Here is a 17,499-nt window from a genome sequence, read left to right as displayed (position 1 = left end):
CGATGTGTATCATATTTAGCTTTGAAATTTGTGATATCACAAATGTATGGTGTGTGACTATGTGAGTGTTACGTATTTTTAGCTTAAAAGTTTGTCGTATCTGGACATCTGGGACGATGATGAAGTTGGGAGCCCAATGCACCGTTGCGCTGCGCAACCATCGCATCACATAAATGACCCCCGTTTCCGGGAAATTATTCCTTCTTTCTGTAAATGTGATTTTCCTTCAAAATTCAACAAGCACCAGTGGTCTAGTGGTAGAATAGTACCCTGCCACGGTACAGACCCGGGTTCGATTCCCGGCTGGTGCATGAACTCCCTTGTGTGTTTTGTTCCTACTTACTGTGTGGTCTGCTTTGATACAGTAACCAGGTCGTCATTTATTTACCACTACAGGGGGTGGCCGCTTCTTTCTTTTTTCAGCCCAAGCAACATCGATCTGGCGTCCCGGTTAAGCAAATGCTCCACCTGTTTTAGACGCTGCGCTAGATCTGCATATGCCCCTTCTTTTCGGCTGGAGCTTCTCCAGAAACCATACGAGAGAAACAGCTGTCACAAGAAGCTTCGAGAAACTACTACGGTTTCTCAAACTACCGCTTGTTGTCATTTGACTAGAAAACGTCTATAATGCCCTTAAACTCACGCTGCATCATATTCCATGGATAATGACATTATTTTCGTCAGTTTTCGCACATAACTCCAATCAAATGTGAAAAAAAAATCACTGTCCACTGATTACGAATAAAAACTCACTACTATTATGTACATACTAATTATAATGAAAAATTAACCATTATGCACTCATCAAATCTGCATATCCCTAATACCACAGACTTATCAAAAATCAAGATGCATCTAACTTTGTACACACGCATCAGTTCATACAAGGATAAAGTACACCAATTCGAGTACTAAAGAGTGCAGCAAAACATGAAGCATCAAGAACTTCACGCGGGATTGCCAACAAAGCATCAACAACTAGTAAACATCAAGAACCATACGTGAATTGAATCGTAGGAGGATTGCCAACAAAGCATCAATTCCAACTTGCAGAGGGCAGGAGGTTCCAAGAATTTGAGAAATTTGAGGGCGTCGTACGGAAGTTGGAAATCTGGGCCGCATAGGCAGATGCTTAGTTCGCTGGCGGCTGAACGGTTCACAAGAGGAGGAGAGCCACGGCGTGGCAGATCAGGACGAGCTCCCGGACCGCGGGGCAACGAGTTCCTGGACGGCAGCGGATTCGGTGGACTTGACGGCGGCGGCTCTTCGAGAGGGGCAGTGACGCAACTCCGAGATGGGAGGAGGCGGGGCGGCCTGTTCCGGTGGATATGGGGAAGACCGCCGGGCGTGGGGAGGAGGCAGGGCGGCCGGAGGTGGAGAAGAGGTGGGGCGGGGGAGGAGCGGCGACGGCAGGGAGACGAGCCCGCGATGTTGTTTCTGCTCGCTCACGGGTCGCTCGGGTCCGGGGAAAACGGTTCGCGTTCTGAAACTTGGCGGTGGCATTTTGGCCGTAAAAACGGTTCGCCATGAGGGCAAGTCCGAAAATGGCATTCTGTCTAGACCAGTTTCTCCTAAAATCCTTTTTACACATGATTTGGGTTGGACTTCTCCTGACAGCTGATGGGAATTTTTCTCTTCTTTTGAGGTTCAGCTGTCTAGAACCTAGAATCTGGCATAAAAGCCCAAAGGGGGACTGTGTATGTCCCCGGCCCCATCGCAAGAGAATAATTGATAATGACATAGAGCATGAAACCCTGAACATCCCGACATAGGATTCTTGTTCAGCTAAAACAGACGGCTACAGCAAGCAACATGCACCCCGGCAAATTTATGGCAAAGGCCACAGGATAGCTCGGGTACAATGGTAACCGTTTCACAGGGATATCAGTATATCACGAATTACATGTCCTAAATAACACTGCTGGGGATATCACAACAGACGGGAGCTTGTTTGGGAGTCTACGAGAACTAAACTGCGTGTGACTTCTTTTTTATACTGAAAATGCACAAGTGTCGTACACGACCCTGCTGTCAAAGAAATAGGTACACGAGTACACGGCCCATGTCCTGCAACCTGACTGCGTGCCCCGCCCAACAAAATTTGAAGGGTGTTTTGGTAATTTTGGCAAGATTACACAACATTTCATAGGCCTCCGACATTTCATTGTGAGTGGAAGGCATGGATCCCTAAAAAAAAGGGTGATAACCTACCTATTTCTCCTCAGAGTATGTAAACAACTCCACTAACGTGCTGCACCCTGAATTGGTGTCCCCGCCATATGGGTCATCCGTCCGTGGGGCCCAAATGTCACTAACCCGACTGCAAGGATGAAGTACACATTAGAGGAGCCATCTTCAGAGAGTATGTCCAGTTTATTTTTGTTACTGGTATTTAAATTCAAAGTAGATCATTTATGATGATTTCATTGTCAAGAAGGTTAGATATGTAGAAAGTCCCGCACAGCCGAATTCATTTGGTTATGCATGAGACGTTTCCGGTTAAACTAAAAATGGTTTTTTGGCACGTGAATGCCGTTGGCTTCGCACTGTTTCGATGGCCCACGTGTTCCTTACGAGCATTAACGGAGATAAAGAGGCACATATTGTTGGAAGCCAATGTGATTGCGCACTACATGGAGGGGTGCTCTTGTCTTTGTTGGAATACCAATGACATATCAAGCTTAGCAAGATAGGGATTCGAGCCATCATGTGAAGATGACCGATAATAGTAGTCCTTACCTTGGAAAATATATAGAGACAATATGGGGTTCATATGTGAGGTGGCTACCATGGCGAGAGCATGTTCAGGGAGATGGGCACAAATTTTGTTATACAATGCCTTCTTGTACGTAGCTATAGGTGTTGTTGGCTCGGCGATGTGTTGTCTCTGTTGCGGTTACGGTGTACAACGTCTTTAGGTTTTTTAGACGAAATGCATTGTCATATGGCTTTAAATTAACAATGCCTCAACCGACGGAGTATAACAAAGATTACTGTGAGCTTCAGTTTATGGTGGAGGCACGACTAATCAGGACACCTTTTGTATTTGGCTTTCGTAGTGAATATATCCCTCTACTCGACCGAAATGCAACTTTCATGCTACTACTTCAAACATTGCTTAAAACTCCCTGTTGGAGTAACCAAAAATAGGTGGCTACAGCCTACAATGGTACGGGGAGGAGACGCAAAATGAGCACGGGTCAAAATGACCGAAACGGCCCTCCCGTCCCGTCTACCCGATCAATGCTTTGCCCACGATGCCTTCAAATAAACTCCTCGTCTTAAGTGTCAGAGTGGTCTCTCCTCCTGCTGGAGCTGGATGGACTCTCACTCTCTGGCCGCCCGTTCCAGCTGCTCTCCCCTGCAGCCCTCCTCCGCCCATTCGCTCGATTCGAAAATTCAAATCTTCGTCTCCTCGATTTCTCCCACTGGTTCATAGCCTGCTGTCTCGCCGTGTTGCCCGGCTACACAGAGCTCCAGCCTTCCAGCTTCTCCCAGCTGCTGGATTGTGAAGGTCTCGAGGAGACAAAAAAAAATCCGTCCAGATTCGCCGCCGTTCTCTCGGAGTTTCTCGCCGGGATCCGTGAGTTCTTCGCAGCCCCCATCCCGGTCGGTTTATACACCGCATTGCGTCGAGCAATGGCGAGCCTCGGCCGCGTAGCGCTGCTGCCGGTGGTGGTGGTGGCCATGGCGGCGGCGGCTGCAATGGTGGAGGGGCTGGGGGTGAACTGGGGCACGCAGGCGTCGCACCCGCTGCCGGCCAAGGTGGTGGTGCAGCTGCTGAGGGACAACGGGATCAAGAAGGTGAAGCTGTTCGAGACCAACCTGGACGCCATGAGCGCGCTCGCCGGGAGCGGCATCGAGGTCATGGCCGCCATCCCCAACAACATGCTCCACGACATGGCCGCCGACCCCAAGGCCGCCAGGGACTGGGTCAAGCGCAACGTCAAGCGCTTCGACTTCGACGGCGGCGTCATCATCAAGTGAGCTCTCCCTCTAGCTCCCTCTTGACTCTCAGGCACAGCCGTCGCCATCGTCCTGCTCTGTTTTTTCTACCTAATCTTTGCTAAGTGTGCGGAAATTCTCTGTCATCTTCTTGCCACCAACCTTTCCGTTTAATTAGTCGGTTCCTCAGCGGCAGTGCATCACATCACAGCGAGCCAAAGATCGTTTCTGACAGTGATACATTGTTTCGAATTCGTTGTGTTTCTTGGGCACGATTTTCAGTCAGATTTGGATAAAATAAGGCTGTGTTGTTGTTAGGATCTGACGTTGTTAGTTGGAGGGGACAGTGGTCAGTGGAGGGGTTGTTGTTGGGGGATGTTTGGTTGGTCGTGCAATGGAAGGGATCATATCCTTTTGGTGGGGGCGCATCTCAGAGCATGGATAATGGGATGGATGGTGGTTGTCCATGCCTGGCAAGTGGCATTTGGTTTAATAAAAACTTTATTTCAGCACAACTTCGATCTGAGGCTATGGTTTTTCAAAGTAATCTTGCCAGCATTTTTCATAACTGAAACTCAAATTGTGAGGCAGCGACAGCAATGACTGGCTAGCAAGAATCCAGTGTGAGTTATGGCACTTGGTTGTTTACTGAACCAGAGTGCAAAACCTGAACTAAAACAAGACCTCTGTTCTGATTTTGCAATCTTTTTTACATCTAGAAGCCGGAGCTGAAGTTTCGTGACCATATCTCTGTTGCTGCAGATACGTGGCGGTGGGCAACGAGCCATTCCTGGAGGCATACAACGGGTCGTTCATCAAGGCCACCCTGCCGGCGCTGGAGAACATCCAGAACGCGCTGAACGACGCCGGCGCCGGCGACCGGATCAAGGCCACGGTGCCCCTCAACGCGGACGTCTACAACTCCCCCGCCAAGAACCCCGTGCCGTCGGCTGGCCGGTTCCGGTCCGACATCTCGGGCGTCATGACGGACATCGTCAAGTTCCTAGCCAAGAACAAGGCGCCCTTCACGGTCAACATCTACCCGTTCCTGAGCCTCTACCTGAGCGACGACTTCCCGCTCGACTTCGCCTTCTTCGACGACGGCGGGCCGCCGGTGCACGACGGCGGCAACGGGGTGACATACACCAACGTGTTCGACGCCAACTTCGACACGCTGGTGGCGGCGCTGCGTGCGGCCGGGCACGGCGACATGCCGGTCATCGTGGGCGAGGTGGGCTGGCCCACGGACGGCGACCGGCGCGCCACGGCGGCGCTGGCCGAGCGGTTCTACGGTGGGCTGCTGAAGCGCCTGGCGACAACCCACGGCTCGCCCGCGCGGCCGGGGCAGAGGATCGAGGCCGTGTACTTGTTCGGGCTCGTCGACGAGGACCGGAAGAGCGTGGCGCCGGGGAGCTTCGAGCGGCATTGGGGCATCTTCCGGTACGACGGGCAGCCCAAGTACGGCATGGATCTGGCCGGGCAAGGCCGGCGGGCCAATGCCAGGCTCGTGCCGGCCAAGGGCGTGGAGTACTTGTCCAGGACGTGGTGCGCGCTCAACCCCAAGGCCGGGGATCTGGGGAAGCTCGGGGAGAAGATCGACTACGCCTGCTCCAACGCCGACTGCACGACGCTCGGCTACGGCTCGACCTGCAACGGCATGGACGCCCGCGGGAATGCCTCGTACGCGTTCAACGCCTACTACCAGACGCAGAGCCAGAAGGACGAGGCCTGCGACTTCCAGGGACTCGCGCTGCCCACGCAGACGGACCCTTCCACGCACGCCTGCAACTTCACCATTCAGATCGCCACCTCGGCGGCGGCGCCGGCGCCGGAGCCTGGCGTGGTGGTGGCCGCTTTGCTGATGTTGGCGTTGGCCCAGCTCGTGCTGTTGTCCTCCTGCTAGTAATAGGCATTTGGCGATGTGGTTGTGTATTTCTTTGTTGATTTGTTCGAGCTTGAGGTTTAGGCCACCCTCCTCGTGGAATTTGGACTAGATCATAGAAGCTCTGTAATTCAGACGCTAAGATTAGTTCGAGATTAAATGGTTCGATAATGCATTGGGTGTGTACGCTTTAGCCGGCAATGGTCATGGTACCTTTTGGTTTTGCTATTTTTGGCGCAACCGACAAATAACTGCAACTAAGCTAATGCTAAGACCCGTCTAATTTGAACATGAGATTCGTGGAACCACGAAAGAGATGAGAAGCTTTTAATCTACGTTTTTGTTATTGAGAAGTCGCCAGTTTTTTGGGTTAGATATGGGTCGACGTGTTTGGCCGTCGAGTTTTAATCCAACCATAGCATTTGAGAGAGGGGAAAATGAGGATGACTCTTGAATTTACGTCAGCTGAGATTTAAAACATTATGCTTAAAAATCAGGCAACTGAGGCTCCGTTTGGCATTGCGGTGGATTTTATAATCCTATTTTCTTCACCTGCTTTTCACTATTTTTGTGGTTGGCTAACAATTTTTTCCTACTTTCATGTATATTTTTCCACAACACATTTCAGCAACGCCAAACTGAGCTTGAGAAATAACGACAACCTTTAATCAAACGGCTGTCAACATTGATCCATTTGGTTTTTATTTTTGTATCTCTCATATTAAGATTTTTTTTCCCTTTTTGAACGGAGGGCATACAAGAATTAAACGTGCAATTTAAAATTGTACTTCCTCCTATTCATAATAACTGTCTTGAATTTAGTGCAAAGTTGTGCTAAATAGTTTTGTACTAAATTCAAAACTATTATTATGAATCGTAGGGAGTATTTTGGAGGACTCCAAATTTCAATTTAGGGAAATTTGACGCGCCTAATTCCAACCTGGACCAGGAAACACACCATTTCTATTCATGGGCCGTAGCCTACGTACGCATCCGGCCCATCTTACAAGGCAAGCAAGTCCAAAGTCCAAACCCTAACCCAATACGGACTTCACAGCCACGCCTACAAATACTGGACCCTCAGACAAAGCTTCAGAACACCGCCGCCGCCGCCATCCAAGAGATGATCCAGGGTTCCATGCTTTCTCTAAACCCTAATCCTCCATTGGTGGATCTTGATTTATTGTCGCCGTTCACCCTATATTTCTGTGCTTCTTTTTGTTTGTGGGCAATTTGTTGCTGCTTCGTCGGTGATCTGCGTTTTCTTGTTTTCTGTTCTTAGCCTAAAATTGCAATTGCTCGCTGCTACTATGCGGCGAGGAATCTATCCTTAGGCTAGATCGAACCAAAGGGGAGGACACTTTCCTAGTTCTTCCCGCCTGCTTTTTAAGCTCCGGCCTTCCTCTGTTTATCCAGGATTCGCCGGTGACAAAGTAGGTAAATTCCTGTGAAATCTTGTTATTGTGTTTTGAAGTTGGCTCTTGGTTTGCTTGGTGATTATTCTGTGTCTGTCTGTGCCAATGGCCTGGCGAGGGATGATGAAGAAAATCATTCGGATTCCCATTGATTTGTACCAACAAAGATGAGATCTTCAACCAGCTACTTCTGACCCAACAACATGCCATTGGCCATTTTCAGTTTTTGTATTTACCTCCTTTTTTGTGGAATTTGTTTCTTCTTAATCTGATGGGCCAGTGATGTTATCAAAATATTTGCTACTCTTGATGGGGCTAGAGTCCCATTTGATGACCACAACCACCAAGATCTCTGAGGCCTTCCGTAATCATATCGTTTATGTTTTGTTCTTCACTTCCAAATTTGTGTTCGACAACCGAAACTGTACCACGTTTCAGGTTACGATGGTTCTCGTGATTAAACGGCAATCCGAGGTCATTAATTCTTCGGTTGCTTTACCAGTTCTGAACATTGGATAAGATCTGTTGGTAAATGATATCGATCTGTCACGAAGAGCGCTGCAAGGTGCATGGGACAGCTTAAGCAATCCACTAAGTTTCTTGGACAGAACTATGGAGCGACTGTGCACACGCTCGGTCCTCCCCGCGCCTAGCGCTGCTCGCGCTTGATCGCACGACCGCCGCTTCCCCGCTCATGTAACAGTTCGGCCCAGGAGCCCATTGGCCCAGCATCGCTAGCAGCCCCACGCACGATGCAGGAAAACTAATTAGCTGATGCCTGATGGTTGATCGCTAGCAGCCTCACGCACGTTGTTTCGTTTTGAGCTTACTCTGTCTTTTCTCTTCTATAAGTTAGACATATTTTTTGTCTCGTAAAATATTATTGATCTAAAAATATACATACCAGTTCTAAAAAAAAACCAGGTTAATTGTTTTTGCTTATCAGATTAATTGTACCTGCTTATCATGATAACGGTGTACTTATCGGTTAATTGTACTTATCAGGTTATACATGTCCACCGTCACCACGCGTGCCTACCCGTGGCGATCCGGTGAAAACTTCCGTCCAGTGAACCTGAACTTTCATCATGAGCCGTTAGATCAAGAATACACAGCTCAAATTAGAGGGCGACGTAACCATCCATCCTGAACAAATCCCCTCGTTCCCCGATCCCCACCCACGAGCTCGGCCTTCCTCCATGGCGACATCGACGGCCCTGACGGCTACTCGGCCACGGCTCACGCGCTGCAGGAGGTGGCCTCTCCCTAGGTAATCTCCTCCCCACGCGCAACTGGCAGCGGCGGTGCTGACCTGATGGCGGCGGCCTCCACGACCCGGCGAATCGACGGCCTGCCCCGACCTCCATGCGATGAGACCTGGCGACGGCACAGCCTCCAGACTGCACCAGGCGACGGCACGGACTCGACCAGGCGACGGCACAACCTCCAGACTCCATGCAACGGCGACCCGATGCTGCGACCACTCTCCATGGGACGGGACCTGCATTTGCACCTGTTCCTTTGCTGAAGAAAGTTACTGAAGCTACGTGCTGCCGAACCTGCTACTTTGCTGAAGAAAACAGAGTTATTGCTTTGCCGATCCAATGTATTTTTAAACAATGTATGGAAGCAATCTGATCAGATAAGCTAAGCTGAGCCCAAAGGTAATGATCAGTTTTGCATCTTCAGATGTACTAGCAAAAAAACCCGTGCGATGCTATGGAACAACGGAAAGTGTATCAAACACAAGCCGGTGGAGGTGAAATCTGGACATTGATTTTTTGATTGGATTGATTTCCATATTGAGATTAATACTGAGATTTTTTGTTTGGGTTTGGATTGATTTCCATACTGAGATGGATACGAAGAATTTTGGATTTCATGCTAAGGAGATTGATTTATTTTAGTACTGTTCGTATTATGTTGTGACAAATTTGGACCGTACGATAACTTTCGGTAAATCTAAACCGTAGAATTTCTGCTACTGAAATCGTGAATAAGGCGAGAAGAAAAGAAAATAAGGGACAGTGGCATATTGATTGTAATTTTAACGAAATTGACCGACCAACACCGACCAACGGCGCCCACCCATCACTTCCGATTCCAATTTAATATATTGTAATAGATTTTCTGAAAATTCCATAGCTGCCGTAGTAGATAGATTAGGATGTAGGAGTAGCAGATTGACCAAGATTCTTCAAATTGGGAGGACACAGAGCAAAATCGGTCTGTTGCAAAGGTCAAGAGAGTTGGGTATAGCAAGTATAGCCTGCCATCTGGAATCCATTGATCATAGCAGAATGAGATGTGAGCACCATTTCCCAGAGAGCAAACTATAGAGTGTTTGCAAGATAAGGTGCAAGAGCTTTCCAATTCATCAACATAAATATTGTACATTTTTATAGACTACTGGATCAGAAGATTCTTACACCCATAATTTAAATCTGTACAACAGAAGTACAACAACAGAAGGCAGAAATGGCCTGTACATCCACCATTGGAACAGCAAATCAATTTCTTCAGGGCGCCTTTCTTCAGTCACAGGAGAACAACATCTTCAGTTACAGGAGAACAACAAGGGCGTCGCCAGGGGAAAACAGGAGGGGGTCGTCTCGAAGATGAAAACAACAGTGGCCGTCGCGGAGGGGATGATGGTCGTCGTCGTCCCGTGAAGGCTCTAGGGGCGGAGGTAGTCGCCGGAGGGACAGACCCGGCGCTCGGATCAGGAAGCGAAGGAGCAGGTCGTCGTCAGGTGGGGGATCAACGTCGCCGTCGCGGAGGACGACGGTGCCGGCGGCGGGCCAGCCTAGGAGGTGGCTCCTGGTGGCTACATCGCCAGAGCCCACGCCGCTGTCTGGTGGGGGATCGAGGTCGTGGTCGCGGAGCTGACCTTTATTTTCGTGGATGCGGACGGTGCCGGCGGGGCGGCGGGACGGCCAGCGTCGGCGCCCGGCCTGGGAGGCGGCTCCTGGCGGCGGCATCGCCAGCCAGACGGATAGAAGACGACTCGTGGCTTTTTTTTTCCCTTTCCGATGAATCAGTTTCCAAGAAAAAGATTAAGAGCAGTGAGTTTTCCGTAAAATGTTGTTTAAGTGGCCTGTGGGAGTCCCACCTCTGTCCGAACCGTATATTCTTGATCTAACGGGTTAAACCGGAAGTTTTCAGGTTTTCATTGAACGGGAGTTTTCACTGGATACGTCGCCATTGCTACATATAGTTAATTATATCAAATCCACGAGATTCTTGTTGTTTGAATTATATTTAATATTTAATATTTAATATTTTGCTCCATAAACCGTTCATCTGACTTGTTTCACTGTGAGTTTAATCGTGAGATATACAAAACTATATCTATGTTGATATGTTTTGATATTGTTTTGCCAAAAATAATCATGTTATGGTCAATTGTTTATCATGTTAAGAACACATGATTACCATGTTAATATCATCTGATTACCGGGTAATAGTCACATGTTTACCAGATTATTAATTTTTAAATAACATGTTTACCATATTAGTATCACTTGATTATCAGGTAATAGTCACATGATTACTAGATTATGACCACATGATTATCATGTTTATATCACTTGATTGCAATGTTAACTGATTGACTAATTTCATTCGCACAAAACAAGAATCGAGAGGTAACATGTGCATTTCACAGGGCAGGCAAAGCACAAGCGTTCACCATGACAATGAGTTTGAAATCATGCTGCAGTCTTGTGTGCCCTGTGACCTGCCATTTGGAGCATGTACTCGTGAATTAATCAAGACTAGCTAAGTACCCGTGCGTTGCAACGGAGACACAAATATTTCAATGATTTACGTCTCAAATATAGATTACGCATGTTCATCGACCGATCGATTTTTTTTCTTTCCAAAACGTAATTGACAAACGCAGAACTTACCTTAATTTGTGGAACTTACCTTCCACATGGCCTTAATTTTCTCAAATATAGATTACGCATGGTTTTCTTAATTTGTGGAACTTACCTTGCTATGGGCTTAATTTGTGGAATTTACCCTGCGGCGGGACTGCGTCCCATGGCGGCGACCACGGGAACCGGCACAGTGCGGCACCCCATGGCGGCGGCGGCGGGACTGCGTCCCAAGGCGGGGGGGGGGGGGGGGGGGACCGGCAGTGCCGCACCCCATGGCGGCGGCGGCGTGGACCGGCACATGGAGGGACGGACGCGGGAGGGATGGTGAGGGAGACGAAGGGATCGAGTGGGTTCCGGTGGAGAGGAGAGATTTCGGGAAAGGAGAGGCTGGTGGGCGGTGGCGGCGCCTCGCGGGGCAGGGAGCAGCGGTGGCATGCGGGCTGGACGAGATGCGAGAAAAGGAAAGAGAAAAATGATTCGGTAGTTCGGACAATGGCATACGGATGTAATTTCTGTGAATTTGGAACGACGGACCAACGACCATCGTACCAAACTGCAAATTAAGTAGTACTAAAGATAAAAAATTAATGCATACGCAGCATGGGGAAGATAGCGAGGTCTTGGAACCTCCTCGCGCGTCTCAGACTCGTTATCTTCATGGGAGCATTGAGCCATCAACGCCCAATTCCTTTCACGACATGCGGCCGTTATCTTCCTCCCAGAATAACTTTCCCCTATTCAGTCAAGTGTGGGCGAGGAGATTCGGCGAGATGGATGGGAAGAGGGGGGAGGGGGAGGAGGCTCGTTCGTCGGGGCTGCCGCGCTGCAGGCTTCTCAACCGAAAAAAATAACCAAAACCGAAATTTTGGTTTCGGGTCCGGTTTCAGGAATGCCGAACTGAACGACCCACCCAGCGAATGAGAAATATGCGCCTGTGAGTAAAACTCCCCACCACTGCATCCCTGCTGCCCCGACGGGCCACTTGGGCTAAGCAATGTACTCGGTTACTCCCGGAGGCGTGTTTGTTTTTGCACGCGTACCAATGACCTGAGTAAACTAGCCCAGACACTGATCTCAGGCGTACATACGCTTCGTTTTTCCATGGGCCCCAGCATGCTAGCTTTTATATCTAGCTTGGCAGCTGCAGTTACCGCTGCATGCATGCGCGATTGGCTTGTTTTCCGCAGCCGAAATTATTTAATGTTGTCAGTCATCAAGGCTTTTGGGAGAACGTTTGCTGAAATGAATCGTGTCTGGTATAAACGGACCGCATGATTTGAACAGAGCGCCTCCTAAAGCTGGACGGAGTGAGTAATCTACAAAGGAAAATACGTTTTGACTAGTTCATGTGATGGGCTTTCAGGTTTGGGCCGCCTATTTTTCCTTGGGCTGTTGCTACTGGGCTGAGTACTACTCCGGCGACAATCCCGGCCGGCCATCAGCGCTGGCTGGTGCGCTCCGTTGGATACTCTTCCGGCTCATCCCGTCATAGCGCCTCCTCGCCGGCGTGCGCATCAAGGACTCGCCGGCATGCGCATCAAGGACAAGCCGGGCTCCTCGTCTCGTGCGCGTTGCCGCCGCTCGGCCATCTCGCCTCGTCAGGCCCAAGCTTGAGCCGAAGTGGGCGCCGGAGGCAGAATACGAGCGCCTAGCGCTCGAGTACCGCATTGACGACGACCCGGAGGAGTTCTCAGTCTACGCGCCAGCAAGAAAGAGGCCGATGATGCGCGCCGTCTTGGCCTCACAATGATGGAGGCCGAAATCCTTGCGTGGAGCAAGCGCGAGGCAGAGAATGAGGAGGCCAAGAAGAAGGCAGCGACAGCGGTGAAGAAGGATCCCGGCGTCATCGTTCTCGACAGTGACGGCTAGGACTTCGACTTCAATGCCTACCTCAACGACTACTAGCTAGAGTTTTTTTATTTTCGAATTATGTAATAAATTCGCCGGTGTTTAGTTAAATTTGGACGAGTTTTGTTAAATATCGCCGTGTTCAATCAAATTTTGCTAAGTTTTATTTTTTGTGAATTTGGTATTGGGGCAGCGGCTGGGTGCCAACGGTTCCTCATATATTTTTTTCGCCGACGCTTCCCAAACGGCAATGGGAGGCGCGAGTGGAGATGTTCTTAGTGATGGAAAGCGGGAATAAAAATCTAGTTTCAGTGAACCGGAACTAAAGTGGGGCCCAGTCTAACGGGGTTGTCCAACGGAGACTGATACTCAGTCCTGCTGTCCTGCATTAGTGCCCCTATAGCGTGCAGACCCCACATGGGCAGCATGTGTATCAGTAAATATGGAAAAAAGCAATAAAGTTGTCTAAATTGGGAGTATATATGTACATATGCGAACAACAAACATCATTCAAGTAGCTATGGTACCATCCAGTATACGTGACTTAGCATTCGCACTGCATTGGAGGACCACAGGAGGTTTGCAACGTTATCTTTACAACTAGGACCATTCCCCTGGTATTTTGCGTACATCATGCGGTTGATTACCAGAGCTTATATTACACTGGAAATTGAACTACTACCGTACAGGTAGCTTATAAGGATGGCAAGATTCAAAATAGGTCCACTTGTAAATTAAAGATCCGACAAAGCGGATCGATCGTGTATCACACACCATATCTCGATCTTTCACGACACTCCGATCGACGACAAAAAGGGAACGTGTATCACACACCATGATCTAGAAAGGCAAGTAAAGTTTTATGTCATAACCTCCCAGAGACCCACACGTAAATTGGAAGGATATATATGTATGTATATCCCAGACGTAAAGTGGGCCGGCACTGTTTTTTTGTCTCTGAGTGTGGCAGAGAATTGAAGGGGGCCTTGGGAGGACGGATATAAGAACGGAGCCTTGGTGTTTGGGGTCGTCGGCGTCCACCTATACAGCTTGATTGATTTTTTTAGTCGACAATATATCTATGGGAATGTTCTCATTTAGAAGCCACTCGAACGACCCTTATCTCTAACAGCGATCAAACACATGGAAAAGTTGGAATGAGATGATTAAGGGCAACTTGTGAATGAACCAAACACATCTATCTATCAGCGTGTGGCCTAGTTTTAGGCCAATATATACGTCCATAACAGCAAGAAAAGCAAAAGTCACAGCCGCAGGAGTGCTATAAATACACGTTTGAATCTAGCTCCAGCAAATCAACCCGCAGTGTCCGCCACAAGGCCACAACCTCATCCCCACGCCCCTACTGGCGCAACATCCACGTGCAGAGAGAGAGAGAATGGCGTCGATGCCACCCTCTCTTGGGGCCGTGAAGAGACCTTCTTCCCCTGACGGCAAAGATCATTCAGTGTCCAAAAGATCTTTGCATTCGGAAAAACATGGCAGGAGGTTTGCCTTCAAGTCAAATTCAAAATACTTGCGCTATCTGCCAGCGGGTGGCCAAATCCAGAAGGAAAGCAATCTCGCCATGACTGGAGAGGATGCTAAGAACCCTTATTCAAGGTTTTGTTCGGAGCCATCAAGAAAGCATGGAAACAAAGGGCTCGTACATATCAGATGCTGCTACAACAACAAGTATTGGGTAGCCGGCGACGGGGGTCCCCCTATTACTATTTTCTGTAGTGCAAATGAGCCGCAGGACGACCCATCCAAACCTTATTGCACGCTGTTTAGGCCACTTTACCACTCCGGCTCTACTGAAGAACTCGTCAGGTTCGTTTTCCGTCTAAGGACATTCCTTTTTAATTTGTAACTATCTTTGAATTGTATTTCTTATCTATACACACATGCATGTGTTTTATTTGCATGTAATATTTCTTCCTTATGTTCCCTTTGCTCTTATATATTTTGCTTATCATTCAACTATCCACAAAATTCTTTGTTCCGGTATTAATACAATAACTTTGGTGTTCAGTGAAAGATAACAACGTAGTTTTAAAAGGTGAAAGGAATTTTAATTTAATTACAGTTACAATATATGTATGCACTAGCACAGAATTGGCTACACGACAACAGACGTTAGTGGCGAGTATTGAGCGCTCGCCACTAATAATCCCCCATTAGTGGCCTTTCTGGAACTCATGCATGCACATGTGTTTTACCGGCCACTATAAACAAGCCTCTGTATATACGGTGGCGGCAGAAGCTGGCACGTGGTGGTGGGCCGGCCCACCTTATTATTATGTTTTGTTATGGATCAATGCTATATGGTATTTGTATATGATATGTGAATGATATTTTCGTTGGTATATGGTATCGGTCAATGGTATATGGTATTAGTCAATGTATGTGGTGTTGGTACATGGCATCAGTCAATAGTGTATGATATATTTTATTGGTACATAACGAAGCCGGTAGAAAAGAGTTAGCCAACATCCTATCAGATCTACCACACTCTCGTTTGAACTTTGAGAAACGAGCCTCTGTAAAAAACCACCTTTAAAACAGGGGATATTTTAGATATGAGCCTCTTAAGGGCTTATTTGGTTGCAACAATACCGGTGAGGATTGAGAGGGATTTGAAGGAAGTTGAATTAGGATGTTAGTTTTCCTGGTCGATCCCCGCCGGGCAGGCGTAACGGAGTTAGGCCTAAGGGTCCACATCAAAAGATCGATCTGCAGAGCCAGTCTCTAGTAAGTTTTAGCTTATCATATCGTTGCTCCTTATCTTTTGATGCATGTTTCTTAATAAATGACGATATCATTTATCTATATAGCAGCTTCCACTACATGGACGGCATAGCTGCTGTTTGCCTCGGAAAGAATGATCTTGATGGCCGCCTGATTATTAATTATGAATCAGTAGATCCTGCCCAGTTTACGGCTATTGATCTGGAGACACATGGAATGGTATTGCCTGAACATGTTTGCTTCAGGGGTGACAATGGCATGTACCTCCGTGCGGTGGATGCAATGGGGCGACTGCAGTTTTCATCAAATGATATTGCCGATCCAAGAGCAAAGCAGACCATTGTTGCCGATCAAGATGGCACCATCTGCATAAAGAACAACTATCTTGACAAGTTTTGGAGGTTTAATGAACCTAGTGATGGAGATTATGGCATCTATGCCGATGCTAAGGACAAACGCATGTATGACACCATTTTCCACTTGGTCAAGTTGGATAATAATGAAATTGCCTTGCAGGTTAAGGATAGGATGAGAAACAAAATATACTGCCAGAGGGTTACCTATAACGACAAAACTCGGGATTTACTTTGCACGTCAACAAAATCTATCATGAAGGAGGCAAGGCTGCAGATGCACGAAGCTATTCTTTCTCGAAGAATTTACAACGTCGAGTACCACACCCTGGACGCGAGAGTTTATGGTCAGAAGACCCTGACCCTGACCTCTGCACAAGCTATTAACCGCAGCAGCAAGGAAAACAAGGCTAAGCTAACCCTGACATATAGTTCGACCAAGCAAGCGACATGGGAGTCAAGTGTTTCAGCCACGGCAGGTGTCGCAGTCACCATGAAGGTCGAAGTTCCAGAAATCGTTGAGGCATTGGGTGCTAAAATTGGTTTCGAGATTCAATCCCATTATGAGTTGAGCGCATCATACAATTGGGGGGAAACGAAGGTTGACACAACTGAACAGTCAATCGAGTATGAAATCACTGTTCTTCCAAGGACCAAGGTTAGATTAAGCTTGGTCGCAACACAGGGTGTCTGCGAGATTCCCTTCTCTTATATGCAGGAGGATATTTTAATCAATGGAGGCAAAGTTACGTCTAGGTTGGAAGATGGACTCTTTCGTGGAGTCAACAGTTATAATTTCCAATACGAGGTTCAAGAATGGCCTATTACTAATGACGACCCAAAAATAATAATGTAAAGGCCTTGGTCTAGATCATGCATGTCACCACAAGCTAGCTGTTACAAGTTGTGGGAAAAAAAAAGCCGTCACAAGATCGACTTCGATCCTGTGACATATATGTACTTACAAAACAATCACTATTCCGAGTTACTACATTTTTTTCTGTTGTACTTGTAGCCATTACTCTGCTTCTCAAGCAACATGAAGTTTGTATCAGTCCGGAGTGAAAAAGAGCCACATATCCAACCCGTCACCTACAGACACCAGCAATAAAGCGCGTCTGCCGTAATAAGTCATGAGGCGTTATTCAATAGCCCCACCACTCCAAAATCATCGGTTCTCGAGTCAGGCCATGGTTGGTATAGCCTGTCAGAAGACCATATCCAGGCCGTGTATAAACAGGTAGTCACGTACTCCTTCTGTTCGGTTTGTTGGGCCCATCTTCCGTACGCGCCCTGCGTGTTCTTCTTTCTCGTAATTCTTTCTCGTAAGAAACTTCACCAGCCGTCCCCCCTAAACGCACCTAAACGGGGTTGGACGCCGGCGCGAAAATTCCGACCCAGTCGGTCTCTTCAAATTGTTT

At 48.0% G+C, this 17,499-nt stretch overlaps 2 protein-coding genes, 1 long non-coding RNA gene and 3 other non-coding genes across 7 annotated transcripts; all 6 read left to right on the top strand.

The window, feature by feature from the left end:
* The first annotated feature begins 240 nt into the window (after positions 1 to 240).
* On the top strand, positions 241 to 311 carry TRNAG-GCC. Its single transcript has one exon. It is a non-coding gene; the product is annotated as a tRNA-Gly (tRNA).
* Positions 312 to 3,262: 2,951 nt separating this feature from the next.
* LOC100823119 (glucan endo-1,3-beta-glucosidase 8) lies at positions 3,263 to 6,051 on the top strand. The gene is made up of 2 exons (XM_003561333.4): positions 3,263 to 3,983; positions 4,708 to 6,051. The coding sequence occupies exons 1-2, from the start codon at positions 3,640 to 3,642 to the stop codon at positions 5,846 to 5,848; spliced, it is 1,485 nt and encodes a 494-aa protein (XP_003561381.1). The 5' UTR covers positions 3,263 to 3,639; the 3' UTR covers positions 5,849 to 6,051.
* An 879-nt stretch (positions 6,052 to 6,930) lies between these two features.
* On the top strand, positions 6,931 to 9,077 carry LOC112270946. The gene is made up of 2 exons (XR_002963637.1): positions 6,931 to 7,716; positions 8,248 to 9,077. It is a non-coding gene; the product is annotated as an uncharacterized LOC112270946 (long non-coding RNA).
* On the top strand, positions 7,357 to 7,441 carry LOC112270250. Its single transcript, XR_002962650.1, has one exon. It is a non-coding gene; the product is annotated as a small nucleolar RNA R12 (small nucleolar RNA).
* LOC112270362 lies at positions 7,517 to 7,602 on the top strand. Its single transcript, XR_002962753.1, has one exon. It is a non-coding gene; the product is annotated as a small nucleolar RNA SNORD24 (small nucleolar RNA).
* Positions 9,078 to 14,230: 5,153 nt separating the features above from the next.
* Positions 14,231 to 17,132, top strand: LOC100822810. 2 transcript variants are annotated; one of them, XM_014902869.2, is made up of 2 exons: positions 14,231 to 14,807; positions 15,812 to 17,132. In XM_014902869.2, exons 1-2 carry the CDS (start codon positions 14,374 to 14,376, stop codon positions 16,932 to 16,934), a joined length of 1,557 nt encoding a protein of 518 aa, XP_014758355.1. In that variant the 5' UTR covers positions 14,231 to 14,373; the 3' UTR covers positions 16,935 to 17,132. The 2 variants fall into 2 exon arrangements, with proteins under 2 accessions (XP_014758355.1, XP_010228318.2); XM_010230016.3 differs by having other exon boundaries at positions 14,234 to 14,807; positions 15,815 to 17,132.
* The last annotated feature ends 367 nt before the right edge of the window (positions 17,133 to 17,499 follow it).

This window comes from Brachypodium distachyon, chromosome 1 (genome assembly GCF_000005505.3).
Source record: "Brachypodium distachyon strain Bd21 chromosome 1, Brachypodium_distachyon_v3.0, whole genome shotgun sequence".
Taxonomy (NCBI): Eukaryota; Viridiplantae; Streptophyta; class Magnoliopsida; order Poales; family Poaceae; genus Brachypodium; species Brachypodium distachyon.
This window is presented reverse-complemented; position numbering and strand designations above follow the sequence as displayed.